Here is a 21918-nt window from a genome sequence, read left to right as displayed (position 1 = left end):
TTGACCCAAGTTTTACCAGCCATGCAAATTCTCTACTACCGAATTAGGGGGCAGCTTTACCTTTTCCACTAGACATCTCGACCATTTCGACTAAATCTCGAAGGGCCGATTTTATGCTTTTGTCGAAGAAATCCGCAGATCACAAGTCAACAACCCTGCGCGAAAAACCCAGACGAAATTCAAATAGCCTGCGGATCACTACTCATTTTCGCCATTGGATCAGTAGCATAGTGACCGATAGAGGTAAATGGGTTGTGTGCTGCAGCACTAGCAGAATATCAAGTCTTTATGGGACAATATCCTACCAACAGACATTTATTTGGAAAAATAGGCACAGCAAGACACCATCATACGTTCTGTGCGAAAAAATGCAGTGGGTGGGCCGAGAAACACTCCTAAGAGGGCGACTCATCCCTGGATTGTTTTACGCCCGGTACCGTTTTCACGATACATCAGTAGTACACGGTCGGCTCCGTGGCATCACTGTGTGAAGCGTCCCCAGGGGCGGTAAAGTGCTCGCGCAGTTTGTTTAGCGCCCGCCTTCGGTGTGAGATGCTGTTCTTCACCTCCTTGTCCATCTCGGCATATGTCTGAGAGTAACCATCCGGCTGGAAACACGGGTCCCAGCCGAAGTCGCGCGGACCACGGGGCTCGACTATAGCGCCATCTGTGCGACCTTTGAACAGCACAACTTCGTCGTGTTCACCGCCAGGGGAGAAAGCGAAGGTGCACAGGGCATAGGCGGACTTGTCTTCCCAGGCTGACAGCATTTTGGCTAAACCCTCAGGTTGAAGATTTTTCAAGAACCATTTGATGTAAGGCCCTGAAAAGGGCAGGTGGCAATGAGACAAACACAGCTTTGAATGAATGAATGTTTTTTTTTGTTCTATTGAAACTTGAAAGTTTCTCTCAGTCACAAAGGGTGAAAATTAACAGTGCATAATTATAACTACTTAGTTCACTGAATTAAATGAAACTTACCTGGCAGTCCACCAAATGCATTGAAGCATAAACAGGTGTCTTCTACAATGACAGGTGACCTTAGGAGGCTAGCTGCTGTTTTACATTTCTTAATTGATACTTCCTCTGGTGTTCCCTGGTACTCTGGGAGATCAAGATCGTTATTGATGATCTGAAAAATGAGGGTTCATCAAACTACAATAAGGTACTTATCGCTGCAGACCGCAACTCATCAACACCACTTGGCCTAATGAGCCCAGTACCATCAAAGAAATTGTCCATGTATCTGTCTCCAGTCATTAACCCGCGCCCCGTAGGGCTATCGGCGGACCCTACCACCCGTAGGGGGGGGGGGGGGCGTTTCAGCCCCCCTGAGATCTCGGAAATTTACCGGCCGATTTTCACAATTCAAATAGCGTTCGATAGCCCCACCGGGGAACTACCTTGTGACCAAATTTCATTGACCTAGGTCAAACCGATGACGTCACAGGTCAGGTCAAAGGTCCGATTTTCACCGTTCACAGGCATTTCAAGAAATGTGTTGTGAAATCGAGTAAATTAGTAAGTTATTGAAAACCATCGATGGTACATTGTTCGTCAAACACATACTTTGCTATCTGAGGTCACTGATACCAGGTCAGGTCACAGAGGTCAGGTCACTGGGGGTCACAATATGAAAGTGTCGTGTGATACATGTTTTATGGTCCATTTTACATGACAAATGCGATTATGTGGGTCAGGCAGCCTTTGGGGCCAGCTTAGGTCACGTTTTGGTCAAGGTCAGGTCAAGGTCAGCCGTCAGGTCAAATTAGGTCAAATTTCAAAGTTGATATTTTTGCATAAAATGGGTATCGATTCGATGCAGCTCGTCACGGGGAGTCTAATGGCGGTCTTTGTTTTGCCCTACGTGGTCTAGAATTGCCAAAAATTGAGTTTGAAAATTTGACGTCATCATTTTTGAAGTTTTTTTTTCGCTATAACTTGGCCAAAAAACGAGACATTGATCTGAAATTTGGTATGTATATAGGAGACGGTAGGTACTATCACATATATTCCGGTTTTTCGAAACTCAAACTTTTTGGATTTTTTGGCTGATATATCAAAAAAATGTTTTTTTTTATTTTTGGGGTCAAAACTCAAAAAAATTCAAAAATCCGAGATAACAGTTTTGTAGCCCTGTCAATTCTACACCTTTTATGTCTTGATTATTTTTCTGCATCTTCAAAGCTGTAGGCCTGACAGCTCTTCTCGCGAAGGTTTTTTTCGGTCGAAAAAGGCAGAGCATGACGTTATTCTGACGTCATTTGTGGCCAACCTATCATAGTCCCTGGAACAATTCTTGGTAACAATGTGTAAAATTGATGCTCGGAGGGGTCCTGAAAGTTTGGTGGCAATATATCCAGCCGTTTATGAGATATCGACGGAAAAGGACAGGGGAGGGCCGTTTCGGCCCCCCCCCCCCCCCCCCTGGGGCACGGGTTAATGAAGTGATTTGACAATTTGACATGTGCTTGGTGCTGCTCTAGCCATCCTTTGAAAACATGTAGGCAGAGGGGCAGAATATGAAGAAGATAGGGTATTTCACTCCACGATGACTTGGATACCCAGTAAACATGCCGACGTCGGCCGACGTCGGGGTGACGTCGGCAACTCGGCATCGGCATGCCGACGTCGGCCCGACGTCGGTCCAACCTCGGCACGACATCGGCTGGACGTCGGATATGCCCGCATGTTCCGACGTTCAGCCGAGTCGGACCGAGATCAATTGCTGAGGTCCAGCCGACGTCGGGCCGACGTCGGGGCGACGTCGGACCGACATCGGCCGCTGTTTTGACCGTTAAAATAATATAAAATACATGTTTCTGTTTCATAAAGAGCTTCTTTATTCAAAATATCCTCAGGAAACTCAAATCTTCCTCCACACCGCAACCCCCTGATCCGGACTGGACGGGAAACTTTATCCCATTTGGGATTGCCTGTAAGCCGAGCTCGCCCGTAGCCGGGTGCGGTGAGTGCCTGGGGGCTGCTCGGCCTATCCTTTGGTCAGGCTCAGCCCCGGCAACTCACCAGGGCCGGGCCCAGTTCATATAGAAAGGCCAGTCGGCAAGCGTCACTTTGCCAAAGTGCCACTTATCAAAGGGACACTTCGTTGGTGCAGGTGTGTAAGAGTGGCTATATGAATCCATTGTGGGGTCGCCCTTTCCAATAAGTGTCACGTAACAGCAATGGGATCAGGGACTCTATATGAACTGGACCCGGGGTGCTCGCCAAGATGACCAATGTCTCCATCCTATCATCCTTCCGGCTCTGAAATGGTCTTGTCAGAACGAAAGGGCATAACCCAACAAAACAAACTAAACTCGTCATCTGGCTGCGTGGTGTAGTGGTTAGCGCACTAACCTCGCGTTCAAATGACACTGGGTTCGAATCCCATCGCCGGCTGATGCTTTAGACGTGTTGTCCCAGTAAACATGCCGACGTCGGCGACTGGGGGGCTCGAATCCCGCCGCTGGTTGATATTTTTGGCGCGTTGTCCCAATAAACATGCCGACGTCGGCCCCGTCGGTCCAACGACAAACGATCTCGTCAACCTCGGCAAACGACCTCGGCCCGACGTCGGCTCGACGTCGGCTGGACTTCGGCTGGACGTCGGAACATGCGGGCATATCCGACGTCCAGCCGATGTCGGGCCGAGGTTGAACCGACGTTGGGCCGACGTCGGGCCGAGCCTCGGCCCGACGTCGGGCCGACGTCGGCATGTTTACTGGGTACTGTGGAATGTGGATATTCTTATTTATACACTGTGGATATTCTTACATACTTTCTTAGTTATATATTACAGGAAATCTTCAAACCTTTAAAAGAAATTGTAACAAACTAGCAAACAATGATAACCTAAACAAAACAGCACCAAAATGGCAATGACATATCAGCTATGACACACATCATGACACCCTAAAAACAGTAAGTGAATATCATTTGTGTGAATTTTGCAGTCAGTGCAGGGTAGGATCACATGCTTATTTACCAGACAACATTCAGAATCATGCATGAATTGAGCCTCCTTGTTGGTTCACAATTTCTAATATGTTTTTAATTTAAAAATTGATGTTGAACGGCATACCTGAATTGGAAAACTGTTTCCCAGAATGGCTTTGACCTCTTCTAGCTTCTTCATGTTTCCAGTGACAAATGTGAGTGGCTGCCCATACAGAGCTCTTGCTGCCATTTTATGGGCTGCAAATGGTTACCTGTGCAGGACGGCATAACATCAATATCTTCATATAAAATAATAAACAATCACAAAGAAGTGGAGTCAATTCTAAGATCCCTATATCAGTAGGCGGAACTATGGTCATGAGTACCCAAATATAGGAACGTTCCCATTTTTGGGAACGGAGTTCCCAAATATGGGAACGGGCGTTCCCATTTATGAGAACGGAAGGCAATTTTTCGGCCGTTCTCCCACTAAAACTCAAAAGTGCATCACGTCTCAAAAAAGTGCACGCTGATTTAAGTGTCTACTAAATCTCCATAAAGTTATCTTTAATCTGACCGTGGAACAAGGAAATTGACCGTGGAATGATATTTTTAATGATTTTTTGAAAATGACAGAATGGTGGAAATATGGGTTATACGACATTTAACATGCAATTTTAAGGAAAATGAAGCATTTTTCAGTTTGAGGTAAAGTATAATAATTTTCGCCTGGTTATGAACTTTCATACTATCGACACCAGATGCTGACAAATGCAAGCGAAGACGCGGACGGTCCCGAGGTAATATTGTTGACTTTTGTGTCGGGGCGGACGACCGCGTGGAACGTGAGTGAATTTACCGAGCTACTGTTGTAAACTCAGTTTAAGCGGTTGAAAATTATCCAGCTGTATTTTATCATCCCGGAAAGACATATTTTATTTGGATGCTAGCTGTTTAGAGTTGTTTTATAAGGAGCGTCATGAGCGTGGTTTTTGTCTTCCGTGTTTCTAAGCGTGATCGTTTTGGGGGAATTTCTCTTATATAGCTCGCTCTGTGTGGCTTATTTATAATTTTTATGCTGATTTCGATAATTCCTCGTGCCCATCCTACCAGGCCTGTTGCCACTTACACTCATCAAGAAAGGAAAAAACTAGATTTTCATTGGGACTAGGTGTTTTGAGGGTGTAACATATTCAGCGTTCCCATTTTTGGATACTTCCTTGTACTCGTCAACTATCGGTGATAAACAGACAGGTGCTTGACATGTCTCCACCCTCAGCGCGGACGGTGGATATAGGTATGGAAGACCTTGTTGAACATCGCTGAGCGTTGTGAATTACGTAATCCTGCAGAGGGGGGCGTGCCCGCTGCGAGATCGACGGGAATAAAAGCGCAGAAGACCGGGCGAAACATGCGACGGTCTTGCCGGAAAGGTCATCTGATGATTGTTGCGTTAACAATAATTTGCGGCGTTGGACGTGATGCTTGTTAATGAAAAGAGCCCCTGAAAGGCGTCGGTGAAATCGTTCCCAATTTTGGGTACGCCGTTCCCATAATAAGGAACGCTTGCAGCGCCAGTGTACGAGAGCGTTCCCAAATTTGGGCTCGCGGCCCGGATGATGGACTGCTTTAGAAAAAGGGGAACGATTTGAAACTACGATGGGCCTTACAATATCAAACTCTTTCCCAACAATATTGAGACAAATATCAGGCGGTTCACGATCGTTTTATATTTTTTGGACGTCATTTAACGGTTCTTTTTCTTGTTTTAAATAATGCCTACATGGCGTTCCCATATTTGGGTTTATCGTTCCCAAACATGGGAACGAAAATGCGTTCCCGAAAATGGGTACGCTTGACCATAGTTCCGCCTACTGATATAAGCAAATGTGATGCAGCCGCACTGCAGGACACATTTTTCCAATTTACAGGAACTTTGCAATCTGCAGTTGATGTGAAATTTTTAATAGTTTTAGTCAGACCATTTTTATACATCTAGCTCAAATGCTGGAATGAACAGATCAACAGAGTCAGAGCCCACACTAAGCAGGGCTTATTGCATAGGCCCCTTCTGCTCCGTCCAACCCCAATGCTGGGTAACAGGGGCATTTAGATATGGGCATTTCAGTTTAGGGGCATTAAACGTGCCCATGAAAGCCGGGCAATGCAGGACCCACTCAGCTTTCAAAAGGCCCAGTGAACTCAAACTGAACTTGAACTCTTGAACTCAAACTGAGCTACCTACTGCAACGGGACAGGCATCATTTAGAGTCATTTAATGGAATTGGAATTGCAATTGATTTGCAATCGATACGCAAATAACAATTCATTAACGACTTATTTCAAATAGCTTTGAATTATCTTTTATCTAATTATTAATATTTTATCGTTGTCTTTTGTGTTAACCACACCAAGCTTGGACTCATAAAGTGCCTCCTGAGAGTCCGCACTCCGCCGCATGTCACATGTGTGCACGGCCATAGAATACTACATGTGTGCGGTGCGCGTACTAAAATAAGAATCACGGTCGTCAAGTTAGATGTAAGTGAATCCTAATCTATAATCTAAGATTCGGAATCAGGTGAGCCCCTACGATTTGGACCAAACTTAGTCAGTGGATAGTACGTAACGTCCTGATTACGATGCACCCAAAATCTAAGCTCGGCCCGCCATATTTACGAAGTTACGGATGTTTGAATTTCAAGGTCATTCGGGAGAGCCCCTGCGATTTCCGTCAAAATTTGTGTACGGACACTCTAGATGCTCCTCATTACGAATATCACAAAATTTTAGCTCGGCCCGCCATATTTACGAAGTTACGGAGGTTTGAATTTCAAGGTCATTTGGGTGAGCCCCTGCGATTTCCGTCAAAATTGGTATACGGACATATTACATCCTCCTCATTACAAATATCATAAAAGTTAAGCTCGGCCCGCCATATTTTTCAAGTTACGGAGTCACAAAGTTACGGAATTTCAAGGTCATTCGGAGAGCCCCTCCGATTTTCGTCAAAATTTGTATGCGGACACATTACATGCTCCTCATTACGAATATCGTAAAAGCTAAGCTCGGCCCGCACTATTTCAAAAGTTACTGACGTTTGAAACTCACTGAAATTCAAAACATCTCTAACTTTTGAAATAGTGCGGGCCGAGCTTAGCTTTTACGATATTCGTAATGAGGAGCATGTAATGTGTCCGCATACAAATTTTGACGAAAATCGGAGGGGCTCTCCGAATGACCTTGAAATTCCGTAACTTTGTGACTCCGTAACTTGAAAAATATGGCGGGCCGAGCTTAACTTTTATGATATTTGTAATGAGGAGGATGTAATATGTCCGTATACCAATTTTGACGGAAATCGCAGGGGCTCACCCAAATGACCTTGAAATTCAAACCTCCGTAACTTCGTAAATATGGCGAGCCGAGCTAAAATTTTGTGATATTCGTAATGAGGGGCATCTAGAGTGTCCGTACACAAATTTTGACGGAAATCGTAGGGGCTCTCCCGAATGACCTTGAAATTCAAACATCCGTAACTTCGTAAATATGGCGGGCCGAGCTTAGATTTTGGGTGCATCGTAATCAGGACGTTACGTACTATCCACTGACCAAGTTTGGTCCAAATCGTAGGGGCTCACCTGATTCCGAATCTTAGATTATAGATTAGGATTCACTTACATCTAACTTGACGACCGTATAAGAATCTTCAAATCATATCATTCAAAAAAATTATCTGCAAAATTTGTGAACGGCTAGTAGGGAAACAAAAGCCAATCATAGAGCAGCTGTCACTGCTAGTCCTGCTAATAAAAGATACTTCAACCATTGAATACAATTTTGAACAGAAAATCTGTGAACCGCAAATGTCACATTTGCTCCGTAGTTGTAGAAAATCTGTTACACCAAATGCTTCCAAATTTCCTTCAATACAAGCTTCTTAGTATGCTGAATGCAAGGCTATGGCTGAATGGTAAAATAATCTTGAGTATCAGTATGCTACCACCATTTCCGTCCTTTTTCCAACATTTTTTATCATCAGGCCACTGCCTTTTTCATCCACGCCTCAAAGGTAGTGTGCCAGCTTTCCTGGACCGTATGGAGTTAATGGCCCAGATAAGGAGAACCGGATTTTTAGAACTTATCCATACCTTCAAAACTCATGGAAACGTCTTAAATTCTTCAAATTTTGAGTACCCCAGTGCGAAATTCGCCCCGACGGGTTGTCGGTCGTACCCCAACCACATTTCACACCACTATGAACAATAAATGCACACACTGAAATCGCTATTACCGATATGCTCATCCAATCAAGTTTCGATAAACCCGTTCATCATCAGCTCCTGCGGTTTCGAACACGCCTGTTAGGTGGTGCGGTAGACCACGCCCAAAGCCAGGGCCCCGGTAACGTGAGGTAGCCGAGTCAGGGCAGCGTGCGCTGACCCAAGCCGGAGCCGCGCGTCCTCCCGGTGTCATGTGATAGCCCGGGGCTGCCCGCGGGGATGCGGTAGACCGCGCCCAAAGCTGCGGCCCCGGCTTGGGTCAGCGCACGCTGCCCCGACTCGGCTACCTCACGTTACCGGGGCCCTGGCTTTGGGCGCGGCTTCTGCTCATACTTTGTGGTGCGGTGGTGGTGCGTCCGGCTGCGCGCTCTGACTTCGGCCAAGAAAAATGCGTCAGCTGATCATTGTCATTTCTGCCACTTGCGTGTGGTGAAATGGGGTCATAACTTATGAGACGGCTTTTTCATATCAATTATTTTACATAAAATCATATTTCAAACCATAAATAATGTTCGACAGCCAAATAAAAGAAACAATACCAATACGGGCTTACAGTTTAAGGCTCGACATTGTGTTGTCTACGATTAGACAGCTGATAACTCATTCCCGTACGTCGTATGGTCGTAACACTATAATGACCTTTGCTTATTGTCACAAGTGCGCCGCATTCGCGATTGTTGCCGACGCCTGTTTGCAGGTGAGCCCACTACAGTTGTTATACATATCTAAAAACCGAAAAACTTTTAGGCGAAAAAGGCACTATTCCAGGCCCATTTTTGATTTTTTTTTGCGATATAAGGTAAAAACAGAAGCTTCTTATCCTAGGAAAAATAAAATGGGAAATCTTTCAAAGGTGGCACACTACCTTTAATGAGCCCCCTGCATTCTGATCCAGGCTGCACGTTCACCTTCATCCGACGTAGGTAGCTCCAAGATTCCAGTAGTACATACCTACTAAGGAATCTTGCCTGCCTCAGTCCTCAGGACAGGAGCAGTCTCATCGTGCGATGGCCGATGGGTGACTGTTCGTGCGGGGCTGTTCGGCAAATACGTGATTATACATACGATGGCATAATTGTGCAATGCTATCATGCTATTCAGCGTTCAGTCATTTTCGATTCTCAGGACAGTCAAAGCCTTTTCCTTGACGCGCCAATAAGCCCGGGTTGGACGGTCACCTTATTCGACGTGAGCAGAGTAGTTCCTCAGAGTGCGAACATTCTTCGGAGCAGGTTCACATGCGGTCCGCGGAGAGGCTACCGTTTAGGGGACTCAGTTAGTAGTTTACTCTATCCATCGTGACGGGCTCATCAGCCTCGGCAGCGCACCAGGGTGACCGCCCAGGCCTCTCCGTAATTCCCATCATTCTTTCGGCTCTGAAAATCATTAGATAGAACGACCTGACCCTACATTAGTAGCGGCGGAACATCTTCAATTAATGGGGGGGGGGGGGCACTGCCGACTTTTGGTCCCATTCTTTCCATGCAACGCCCATGTTAAAGGGGCTAATGTTAAAATGGCACTAAATCAAGGGGACACGGTGCCCCGGTGCCCCCCCCCGTTTCGCTGCCTATGCCCTACATACAAAACAAACAAAAAATAACTGGTCTTGTTGTGTGGTGGGAATGATGACGCCCATTACGCTGCATTGGCATAGGCGGACATTTGGCAGGGACATGAAATCAATTAGAGACGTAGTGTAGGCTGTAGCCTAGTAACTAGTCATTGTATTATGGTTGAAGCTCAAGTAGGTACGTACCCAAAACAGCTAGGCACGAAAAAGTTTTTGTTGTCCATATACGACACAACTGTTAATTGCAAGGCTATATGCTATGCATAGGTATACCTAACCGTTTACCGACTGACTGAGTGCGACCAGCCTTCTAGGTAAGTACCTATAGCCTTCACGGTAGGGAAGACTGCAGGGCATCTAAGTCTTCAACATTCTCTTCTCTGTACCTATTGTGACTTTTATTGACCAAGATTCCTTTCCAGTCGGGTCTTCTTCCTATTTACCGTGTTTGTGACTACTAAATATGTATAGGTATGCTCATATTTGGCCGTCAGCTAGAGCTGAGCAGATCGAGCAATGTCACACGAAGAGAGACTGACTATGTTGCAAAGTGACTGTTGGATCTAGCAATGCATTGTAACTAGCTGACGGACCGTGACCTAAATAGGTGTACCCCTTGGCGCCTATCGCGTTGTAGAAACACATGTCATTAATTCCGCCCTGTGCTCCCCTGTGGTGTAATCTCACGCTCCGGGCACAGGCGGTGAGTGGATCCTCCCCCGCGCGGCTGCAGTTGATCGGACGGACGGCCGACCGCAGTCGGTCGGACGGCCGACCGCAGTCGGTTGGACGGCCGACCGCAGTCGGTCGGACGAACGGTCGCAGTCGGTTGGACGGCCGACCGCAGTCGGTCGGACGAACGGTCGCAGTCGGTCGGACGGCCGACCGACCGCAGTTGGTTGGACGGGCGGCTGCAGTCGGTCGGACGGCCGACCGCAGTTGGTCGGACGGGCGGCTGCAGTTGGTCGGACGGGAGGTCGCAAATGGTCGCAAGGCCGGCCGAGAGTTGCACCTTTCGGACGTTAGTTGCACCATTCAATCTTCAGGGATGCCGGGGAGCAGTGCCGTTGCACCGGTGATCTGTCTGTCGGAGATGCGATCTCCGGCAGGCAAGTCGACCGGGGCAATATTGAATCATTCAAATAGGTAGGGGAAGCGGGGGGGAGCACCGCCACCTTAAGCATTTCTGCTCACCGAGCTGATATGCGTAGTAAAAACGAAGCTCTTTTGCATTCATGTGAAAGTAGGAATGTTTTCCTACATGTTGGCATAGTTTCCAGCGCTCCGATATAAAATTTCGCTACTTTACAGACGTCGAAAACAAGTCCTGCATTTTTCGTCCTCCAAAAAATGTGCGGGTAGCACCGCCACTGATGGCGATGTTATCCACAGATCGGCCTTACGGTGACAGCCACCCTTGGAAGCGTTACTGCTGTCTGAAATAGTAACTCAAACTCATATAAGACACACAAGAATTGGTTGTTAGTTTGTCACAGATCAGACTGTTTGTTGCGGACAATATGCATACAAAGCATGACAAATTCACGTTTATTTCGAAACATCCAGTGAAGTCAAACGTGAGGTTAAAAAACAGACGACGTTTGCGGCCTAACTAAAGCTCTTCTCCGAGCTGAGTGAATCATCATTGCGGCTTTATCCATTTTGCCACCCCTTGGGGTAGCACCGCCGAGCATGGCGGTGTTACCCCACTCACAGTCATGGACCGACAACGCCCCGACAGCAAAACAAGCCGGGACGCGATTCTTCTGTAATTCCTTTCTCAACAAAGAGCACTTCATGCCCTCAAATTTAACGTAAAAATCAAGGCATTTTGACTTGAAATGACCACTTACTTGCTGCTCAAACATGCCAAATGATTACAACGATGGTTTGAAATTCACAAAATGGGCAATTGCGATCTCAAAATCAAATAAATCTTAGCGAAACCTACCTCACGCGGCGTCCCGTTTCCGTTCGGACACCGAAATGGCATGTGTTTACATTTACAATTCAGAGTTTTGCCGATAGAGAGGATGGCGGTGTTTCCCACATGGCGGTGCTACCCCCGCTTCCCCTATGAGTATTCACGCCAGGTCCAAAAATGCAAAAAATAGGCGTTGAACTATAACAGAGTTGAATGCTTGAGATGCAGTTTGTCAGAGCTCGAAGTGACAGCTGATCGATGGACGACCTCCTTATACCACTAGGATAACCTTACCGGCGCGACTATGAGCCGTGACATGCCCCTGCAGTCCCGTTACGTCCTTGGTCTGCACTGCAGTGTAAGCACGAAGACGATGTACACTCTCAGGGAGGCCAGGCCAGTACGAGGCCAGGGAGATCGGTGCCGGGTCGGAACAGGCGCTTATTGGTTCGGATAACGCTAATTCACGTGTGCATAATACAAGGTCTTAGCGTGCTTGGGAGATTCTGGGGAGCGTTACCGGACGATTCCCCCAGCTCGTTGCATCAATTGTGGTCGTGTGTGTTTGAGGTCGCCAAAGCAGGCCCTGGGCCTGGCCCCTGTTTATAGTGTTCGGAATGAAAACGAGACTAAGAGGTACACGTGTGTTGGGCAGGAAGGGGGCTTTGCAGGTTTCTCTAAACGCGTACGTGGTCCTAGCAGAAGAAAGTTGTGCCTACCGTGCTACGAGTCATTATGGCGATGCTGTTTAGGTCTTAAAACGTAGCGCCATTGACTGCAACCTGCATACAGCACCACATTTAGCATTTGATTAGTAAAACGTGAGCAATTGGCTCATGAAATTATGCAAATTGAGGGTCATCTCACCGGTCTGCAAGCGATCATATAACTTCCCAATGTAACTGGACTGAAAGACGTCAAAAACCGTGCCAATGTCAGGGTTGTTCGGCACAGGGCACCGTATATAACCCCGCGAATACCAAACGAACGCCATCAGTGTTCAACGGCACATCACAGAAACTCAGTGCAGCTAGTACATCCAACTAAACCAGCCATGAAAATAGTGAGCATCTGGCCGGCGAAGACGCTACCAAAAGAGCGTCTTCTTTTCCATTATCAAAACAGTTCTTCTTAAAATCATTTAGATAGTTTTTGATAGTTACCTACACGATAAAAAAGTCAGCTAATGTCGACGTCATCAGGAGGATACGGCGACTGTTGCCTCATGCCTGGACCAGATCTGATAGGCTGATAACCAGTTCCTTTCTCAGGTGTTGGCGCTTTCTGTTCTGGCGGTGGCTGCGGCGGCGCCTCAGGGCTACGGAGCCCCTCCCCAGGGCTACGGAGCCCCGGTGGGCGGCGCAGCGGCCTCGCAGCTGCCAGTCTATGGCGCCTCACAGGGGTCTGCCGGAGCCCAGAGCCAAGACGCTCAGGCCAGAACCATCAGCGAGGAGAACATCAACAATGGTGACGGCACCTACCGCTTCAGGTAAGACTGCTTACTGATAAAGAAGGGAATATGCGGTTATCGCCAGCCTTCTACGTGTCTATTGTAGCTAATTAAATTTTTCGTGTGATGTAAAACGAAGTTGTTTTCCACTTTTTCCAGTTTCGAGACGGACAACGGCATCCTGCGAGAGGAGGAGGGTGACGGCACCCAGGTGAGGGGCAGCTACAGCTACACCGCCGACGACGGCACGCCCGTGGAGATCACCTTTGTGGCCGACGAGAACGGCTTCCAGCCTGAGGGCGACGCGCTGCCGACGCCGGTGCCCACAGAGTACCCGACACCCGAGGTGCCGGCCACGGAGGCGGCAGCGGGCTCCTACTCGGCTCCTGCGGCTGCAGCGGCCTCCTACTCGGCTCCTGCGGCTGCAGCGGCCTCCTACTCTGCCCCCTCGGCGGCAGCGGCCTCCTACTCGGCCCCCTCGGCTGCAGTGGCCTCCTACTCGGCCCCCAGCCGCTCATACGGCGGCGCCTTCTAAAGATAAGATTGAATCGATGACTCCCCCGAAAGACAGCCAGCCTTTGACCGGCGACAACTATCGCCCATTTGAACTTCATGATGAGAATGGTGGCGTAGATTTAATATCTGATAAGTGTAAAAGAGATTGAAGAGCGATTAAGATGATGTCTGATTGTCGTCACGTATGCCTGTGTTTGTGTGTCCATTGTCTGTATTTATAATTACCCTTGAATGCGATAATGTCGCGTGTGATACGTCTCCATGTAGGTATGTTAATAGTTTTATTTATTTATTAGTCGTCTGTCATCCGTCTATGTTTTATAAATAAAACTACAAATAGCAAACATGTTTATAACCCGCACATTGCTATGTACCGGAGTTCCAGATCCAGTCTACAGAGCGCTTAGTAAACAAAAAGGCAGACGCACTTTCCCCGCCTTTTTAATTGTACTCCACCGCATCCCCGCAGTCGGGCAAGATCATGGCCGGCTCAAAGGCGCGATCGCTCTACCGACCCTTCAGAGTCCAGTGAAACCCCCCAGACGGTGCTATGATGACCGGTCCACCCGCGCTGGCCGGACAGTAAAGGACCACGTAATAACCTGCCGGTCCCCCTCGCGGCTCTCACGGCAGCGCGGCCGGGAACGGTGTCAGTCTCAGAGTGTATGTCCGTGTCACGGTCATCCTGTCGGGCCTGTGGGTATAGTAGGTCGGACAGAAATGTGTTATGTAGATAGGAGGGAGCGGCACATCACACACTTGGCCTACAGCTGCGATGCCGATAAAAAGTTGTTGCTGCTAATTTGCTGCGTTACAATGGGAACCGTTGATAAAAAAATAAAGAGCACGGAATAAAAATGTAAAGTATATTGTGAATGGAATCAACCTCTTCATCTCACCAACGAACAACAGCACAAAAATGCATTACAGAAAAGAGTAGCATCGTGTAAAGCCTCAGCTTACAACTAACAATACTACAGGATCAACGAAACACAACGCTTGAGGACCACTATGAGGGATATTGTATAAAACACAGAACACCAGAAAAGCTACCAAAACTCGTGGTAGTAAAACATAGAAACACGAGAAGGGGTTACACATCGTCGCTGTAGAGTATTAAAACCAGTATTAACAACAAATGTTACGTGAAACATGACTGGATATGAAAAGAAAGGCTCATATAACGGGCTTTTCTAACTGACTATGAAACATACTAAATAAAGATGACATTTATCCAGCACGTGATGAAAATACGATACCGGGACGATAGCATCTTTGCTCGAAGAAAGCAGCAGACCATACACGCAATAATATCCATATTGAGATACGGACCGGACAAACAACTCTCACAGCCGGTGTAATAAAAACTTCGAGATTGTGAATATGAAAAGGGAAGGGGCAGCCCGCTCCTCATTCCTCACCCAACACCGCTGCAGGATCAGCGGAATAACACGCTACACTGCCTCGCTCAGAGAGGTCGGTACGTCTCCATCGGCACGGGTAGCAGCTCGTGAAGGGAGCGATCGTACGGCGGCGGTGCTCCGTGCGCCCCGCGCGCTGTCGACGGAGGCTGGTGATGGTGGTGATGGTGGTGGTGGTGGTGTGTCACAACAAACTCGGGCCCAGTCACATCAAAACCCGCCGGCTGCAGAAGGTCGAACCGCGGCGGCGGCGGCGGTGGTTGAGGGGGCTGGGTCACCGTCTGAGCATCGCTCACTGGAGGCGGCGACGGCGGCCGAGGAGGCGGTGGATTGGTACGACCAGAGACCGTGCTCGCCCCCTCCGCCGCCGCCTTAGCACCCGCACCGTGCTGGCTCTGTCCGTGCCGCGCCAGGTTCGAGCTGGTGCGGAACCGGGCGCCACATACGCCGCACTGGTGCGGCCGCTCGCCGCTGTGGATCCGGCCGTGGTACACCAGGCCCGAGGGGTTCTTGAACGTCTTACCGCAGACGGCGCAGGCGTGCGGCCGGCGCTGCGAGTGCACGGCAGCGTGCTCGCGCAGCTGCGACGCCCGGTGGAACGTCTTGCCGCAGTCAGCGCAGCGGTGCGCCGCCGGCTGCCGGTGCCGGCGTAGGTGCTGGCGCAGGCTGGAGGCGTGTAACAGCGTCTGGCCGCACAACTCGCAACTGAACTGGGCGCCGCTCGTGTGCGCGCTTCGTTCGTGTTCAGACAGCGCTGACGATGAGCGGAACGTGCGCGAGCAGGAGGAGCACGCGTGCGGCCGGGCGCCCGTGTGGATACGCACGTGCGTGTACATGTAGGTGCGTTGTGTAAACTTCTTGTCGCACAACGTGCATTGGTAGGTTTTCCCATCAGCAGAGACAGTCCAGAGGCGAGATTGAGACTTGTGTCGTTCTGTCAACACAGACGTTGACGCCTGTAATAAATATCGGTAAAGAAAAATGATTTCGAATGGTTTGAACAGAGGATCGACAAACTAGAGCCTGTGCTAGGCTGAGCTTGCTGGGCCTTCAACGTGCAATTAGAAACACATTCGACCTCTTCGCTGACAACCGGACCACCCCGGTCCATTAAAATGTTTGGAGGCCCGCCAATCTATCATCTGTCACTGCCGTCCCTCAATAAAACAGAATTGGCAAAATATAACGGAAGTTTTATTTTAGACACTAAATATTGGAAGCTCTCACGATTGTTTGCACGTTTAGAATATGTAGGGATCACTTAGAAACTCCAATGTTTGAGAAGTGTTCACGATGGGTGCATCGGGTACCAAGCCAGCAGCGGCCTGCGGGACCTGTTTAGCCCCAGAGCCTCGCCAGCCTCGCTTACGACTTGCGCGTGCCAGGCGGATCACCGGTATGAATTAAGTTCGATCTTCGATTTTCGATTTTTTTATGGGCAGGAAGCAGAACGGTCCTCTCGAACGTAATGGGCCTCTCTCGCCAAGTCCAAATCAGCTCGATACCTAAATAACAGTGTCAACAGTCTGCTGTTTCCCAGTGAAGAGCTGGCAATGAACTGTCAGTTAACAGGTGCTTTAGCCATTACCTAGGTGATGCAGAGGAAATCCATGTGTAACTGGGAAAACTTTTATTTAGAAATGTTTGAGCTTCAAAATTGTCACTTACTGCTATTAGTTAAAAAAAAAAACACCAGTAAGCCCTGCTAATTTCAAGAATCATAGTACAATATAAAATATGCATTATAAATTTCACAATATCCAACAAGGAAAAAGCGAAACACGTTGCAAATATTTAGTAGGAAGTAAAACAGGTGATTTGTTTTTACAATAATTTTCATGTAGGTGATGAAATTTGAGAGGGGCTTTGGGCTAATCCAAACAAGACATAAAGTAATAAAAAGCACAAAGTGGTGGTTTACTCACCTGTAGTTCAGTGGTCTGGTCTTTAGCAGCAGGTTTGTGTTGTCCTTGCCCAAGATCTTGCCAACCTGAGGCCATAACAAGATCAGTTGATTTTATGTTTTCACAATTTCAGATAAAAATATAGGTAGCTTGAGTGTTGGATTGTTTAAAGGTAGTGTGCCACCTTTGAAAGATTTCCCATTTTATTTTTCCTAGGATAAGAAGCTTCTGTTTTTACCTAATATCGCAAAAAAAATCAAAAATGGGCCTGGAATAGTGCCTTTTTCGCCTAAAAGTTTTTCGGTTTTTAGATATGTATAACAACTGTAGTGGGCTCACCTGCAAACAGGCGTCGGGCAACAATCGCGAATGCGGCGCACTTGTGACAATAAGCAAAGGTCATAATAGTGTTACGACCATACGACGTACGGGAATGAGTTATCAGCTGTCTAATCGTAGACAACACAATGTCGAGCCTTAAACTGTAAGCCCGTATTGGTATTGTTTCTTTTATTTGGCTGTCGAACATTATTTATGGTTTGAAATATGATTTTATGTAAAATAATTGATATGAAAAAGCCGTCTTATAAGTTATGACCCCATTTCACCCATTGACCTATAATAAGTATAGACAGACTACACTGGCTTAATCAGCGCCTGAAGGCCGTTCCCGCTGAGCGACACTAGCGCCACCGTACGTGTAAGGGCACGAACTAATGACACAATGCTTTGTCTATGGGAAAAACGCAAAAGTTTATCAACTTCTTTCGCGTAAATGACACGACGGAACGGAACGAGACTGCATCTACAATGAAGAAGCGTCCAAGCTTAATCACTTGAACATAGCACAAAGTCATAGGGTGAGGGACACGGCACGCGCCACGTGCCAACTAAGTGGTGACAAATTTGTTCAATCAACAATAACTTTACAACGGCTGGGTTGATTGAGCTGAAACTTGGCATGTCGTTGGACATGCAAATGATGATGCATTTCCACGTGTCACGGTTTGGGTGCTGGTGCACGTGCGCACGTGCAGGGTACGCTTCCAGATCTCGAGAACGGCTAGGCCGATTGCGCTCAAATTTGGTACGTCGTTAGGGACCGTTTGACAGGGTGCCGTGCACAAGTCAGTTTGGGTCCAGCTTGCACGTGCGCACGTGCAGGGGTCGCTTCCACATCTCGAGAGTGGCTGGGCAGATTGTGCTCAAATTTGGTACACCGTTAGGGACTGTTTGGCAGGGTGCCGTGCACAAGTCAGTTTGGGTTCAGCTTGCACGTGCGCACGCGCGAGGGGTCGCTTCCACATCTCGAGAACGGCTGGGGAGATTGCGCTCAAATTTGGTACACCGGTAGCGACCGACTTTTCCGAGTGGGGCCACTTTCACATCTCGAAAGAGCGGCTTTGCCATTGCGCTCAGAATCATCATTTCTAGATCCGTTAAAGGAGCTTCACTATCACGTAGTTTTGCAGGTCCCATGCGCGTTTCTCTTCATGATTGCGAATTCGATTAATACAGGTTGTTAGTTGATTTAACATTATGTATTGTGCATTTAAGATGAAGCTCAGCAGTAACATTCATGACATCATCAAAGCATCGTCAAAGCATATGAAGACATAAAAATAATGTTCATGGTAGTAGAGACTGTAGGATGAGTGGCGATATACTCATACCAATCTGAGTGCACATAATGATGCATCATTTTATTCACCCATGAGCCTCTTTAACCCGCGTCCGGGTGGGCCTTTCAGCCAACTTCGCCATAGTGATGGGAGGAGGGGGGACGTATTTGTCAACGCCATATTATCTCGCAAAGGAAGAAAGATAGAAAGATGCGGAAAGGGCAGTAGGTAGCTCGCTATAAGAACTCTGAGAATCATCTTGACAATTTTTCAATCAGGTCATCGCTAAAGGTCACTGGTGATCACCAAAAGTTCACGAATTCTGGTTTTCGATTAACGTTCCACAAATCAGCGCACACACAAGTACCTAAATGAGGGGCCTTCTGCTCTTGAGCACTTATGTTGAGACACGCAAGAAATAATTAAGCCAGTCATTAGCAGGTCACACTTGGTAGGCATTTCGACTGTTGCAGTCTTGCTGAGCTTCCATTCAGTTTTCTTGACGGCTCCAGCCTCCATCGTGTTTAATTGCAGTAGCAACTTACAACTTAAGTTCTTCAATCTTTTTTACTTTATATGTTGGCCATAAGTCGGGCTATGTCTGGTTCAGTTGGCAGATGAATTTCAGCACACATCAGAAGCCTTCCAGCAACAGGAACATAGGCCTGTGCCTTCTTAGGTAGACCTTGGGTAGACCTCTTCCAAGCCGTTTCTTATGACATTTGTTAAGATTGCAAGTGTCTTCAATGTCCCAAAATTTGTCGATTTGGGTGGGAAACGACATCCAAATGAAATTAATTTTCCACTCTCACCACCAATTTTTAAGAACAATTTTCCACTCCCAACCAAGAAAACATAGATTTTTTACCTATAGAAAGAGCAGTTGTGTGGATGCCCGGTTTAGCATCTTAACATTCTACACCCTAGAATAAAATGCATGCTTTTTGTCATTTCTCACTGCTGTTGGATCGAATCAAATCAGCAGTTTCCACTCTCTCCCCTCTTTTTTGGTGGGTAATTTTCCCCTCTGACACCCAAGACAAAACTCAATTTTGGGACACTGAGTGTCTTTCAGTTTTTTCTTCTCTTGACTCTAGCCATTAGGATAAAAATATCAGTGTCTGACTGATCTAGCAGATAAACAGGATAAATTTAAAGAAAATGAAATAGAATGCTTTAATTACATAAATACCAAAAATCTCAGATCACACTGCTTGAAATGCTTGCTGTAATAACATAAGTTAATTTTATCGCCTTGAAATGATTCACTTATCACGTGCAATATGTGCTTGATATTTGTTTTGTGCTCTTTATTGGTGACAAACTATCTTTTCTTGTTTAATATGCACAGGACTGTCAACACACCTTACGCAATTTGCAATGCGGCAACAATAAATGATGCCGAGGACTTTGTTTATTCCGTTACCATGGAGACGATTTCGTGAGGCTTGACTTCAAACCTTAAACGTTTAAATAAATGTTTTGTAGTAAATGTTAGCGTTCTGATACACATTTTAAAATAAATTAACGTTAAATATTTAACAAACTTTTATTTCTACGTCCGTACTTAAAGGTTAGGATTGCCCTTATCCTGCGCTGTAATTTCAGAAAACAATTTGCTTCTTTGGTCGACGAGGAACGCCGCAAAGACGCGAGTAGTTCGTCTATACTTATTATAGGTCAATGATTTCACCACACGCAAGTGGCAGAAATGACAATGATCAGCTGACGCATTTTTCTTGGCCGAAGTCAGAGCGCGCGGCCCGACGCACCACGCGTATTTGGAAATTCCGACCTCGACGAGCATCAGAAGCCACCTAACAGGCGTGTTCGAAACCGCAGGAGATGATGATGAACGGGTTTATCGAAACTTGATTGGATGAGCATATCGGTAATAGCGATTTCAGTGTGTGCATTTATTGTTCATAGTGGTGTGAAATGTGGTTGGGGTACGACCGACAACCCGTTGGGGCGAATTTCGCACTGGGGTACTCAAAATTTGAAGAATTTAAGACGTTTCCATGAGTTTTGAAGGTATGGATAAGTTCTAAAAATCCGGTTCTCCTTATCTGGGCCATTAACTCCATACGGTCCAAGAAAGCTGGCACACTACCTTTAAGTGAGCACCTTCTGTAAAGTTGAGCATGGCACTGAGGCTCACAAAGTCAATAAAAAGGAAGATGCTATCATTCATAAATCATACAATCACATCTGATTAAAGAAACAAAAATACAAAATAATGAAATATCACCCACAAAGTTAGGTAGCACCCAATCCGATGTCAGTTGTGACTACGTCACAGACTGGCAACAAGGCCTTGTCACAAAGAAGTAAGAACAATGGGACACAAAGCAGGCTGATTTGAATTTTGAGGTAGGTAGTGTTCCAGTCAGAAAAATGATTCGTGGATAGCTGGAATGGTGAAATATCAGGTACCTACCTACCTGAGTAAGAAGGATGACCAGCTTGAGCTCCTTTTTCCATAACTTGAGCTTGAGCTGGCAGGATGAACGAGGAGCTGCTGCAATCTGTAGCCTTTTTGCTTTCTGTGAGAAGCTGAGCAGTATGTGCATTTTTGTACTTGACAATCACATTATCCTTAATGGTTCTTACTTGTACCTCATGATGACTTATATCATCAACCAATTTCTGGCATGCCTTGCATAAATAACAAAGCTCAGAACCATGCTGAACTTTAGCGCTACTTAGAATAACATTTAAAATGTTTCGGTAACTCTTATCACTTGAATCGCACATATTATCCAGCATAGAGGAATTATCAGCATTTAGTATATCACTGAGGCACACATAACACTTCAGTTTTGATGTTGGCATTTTCAATTAATCCTTCGTGCTTTTAAAAATTGCATTGTTTTGAATTTTCATGTGCTCATGTACAGAAAATACGCAGCTGAGACATTTCCAGCACAAAACAAAACCTACTAAACTGCTGCAAAGAAAATAAGGTGAACGACTATCAAGCACGGCGCAACTGCACACATCATCCATCGGACCTCATTGGCATAGCTTTTTGAAAATTTAGGCATAAAAAAGCTATTTCTTCCATAAAATCCCACATATGCTGCTGAAACACCGATATTTTTGGTGAGACTCGAGCTCTTTTGGGCCTATATCACTGAACTCTGTAATGCCTATATAGAACGGCGTAGATCTGGTAGCCGTCGATAATAAAAATATTCCGAATCCTAGCACCAATACCTACCTATCGTTTAAAAAGTAAGTAAATCATTGGGAACCAATTTTGAGTCAGAAGTCACTCACCTGG

The 21918-nt window shown here is 46.7% G+C and overlaps 2 protein-coding genes across 10 annotated transcripts; one reads left to right on the top strand and one right to left on the bottom strand.

The window, feature by feature from the left end:
- Positions 1-297: 297 nt before the first annotated feature.
- On the bottom strand, positions 298-21517 carry LOC122366226 (inosine triphosphate pyrophosphatase-like). 9 transcript variants are annotated; one of them, XM_043338215.1, is made up of 4 exons: positions 21077-21490; positions 4085-4211; positions 982-1132; positions 298-823 (listed from the first exon to the last, which is right to left on the bottom strand). In XM_043338215.1, exons 2-4 carry the CDS (start codon positions 4187-4189, stop codon positions 453-455), a joined length of 627 nt encoding a protein of 208 aa, XP_043194150.1. In that variant the 5' UTR covers positions 4190-4211; positions 21077-21490; the 3' UTR covers positions 298-452. The 9 variants fall into 9 exon arrangements, with proteins under 9 accessions (XP_043194150.1, XP_043194151.1, XP_043194152.1 ...); XM_043338216.1 differs by lacking the exon at positions 21077-21490 and adding an exon at positions 6351-6438; XM_043338217.1 differs by lacking the exons at positions 298-823; positions 982-1132; positions 4085-4211 and adding exons at positions 14126-14379; positions 17032-17096 and having other exon boundaries at positions 21077-21512.
- On the top strand, positions 12774-13704 carry LOC122366206 (pupal cuticle protein 20-like). Its single transcript, XM_043338182.1, has 3 exons — positions 12774-12782; positions 12991-13208; positions 13329-13704. The coding sequence occupies exons 1-3, from the start codon at positions 12774-12776 to the stop codon at positions 13702-13704; spliced, it is 603 nt and encodes a 200-aa protein (XP_043194117.1).
- Positions 21518-21918: the final 401 nt, after the last annotated feature.

Source organism: Amphibalanus amphitrite, unplaced genomic scaffold (genome assembly GCF_019059575.1).
Source record: "Amphibalanus amphitrite isolate SeventyFive unplaced genomic scaffold, NRLGWU_Aamphi_draft 000791F_arrow, whole genome shotgun sequence".
Lineage (NCBI taxonomy): Eukaryota > Metazoa > Arthropoda > Thecostraca > Balanomorpha > Balanidae > Amphibalanus > Amphibalanus amphitrite.
Note: the sequence above shows the minus strand (reverse complement) of the source record. Positions and strands in the feature narration are given on the sequence as shown.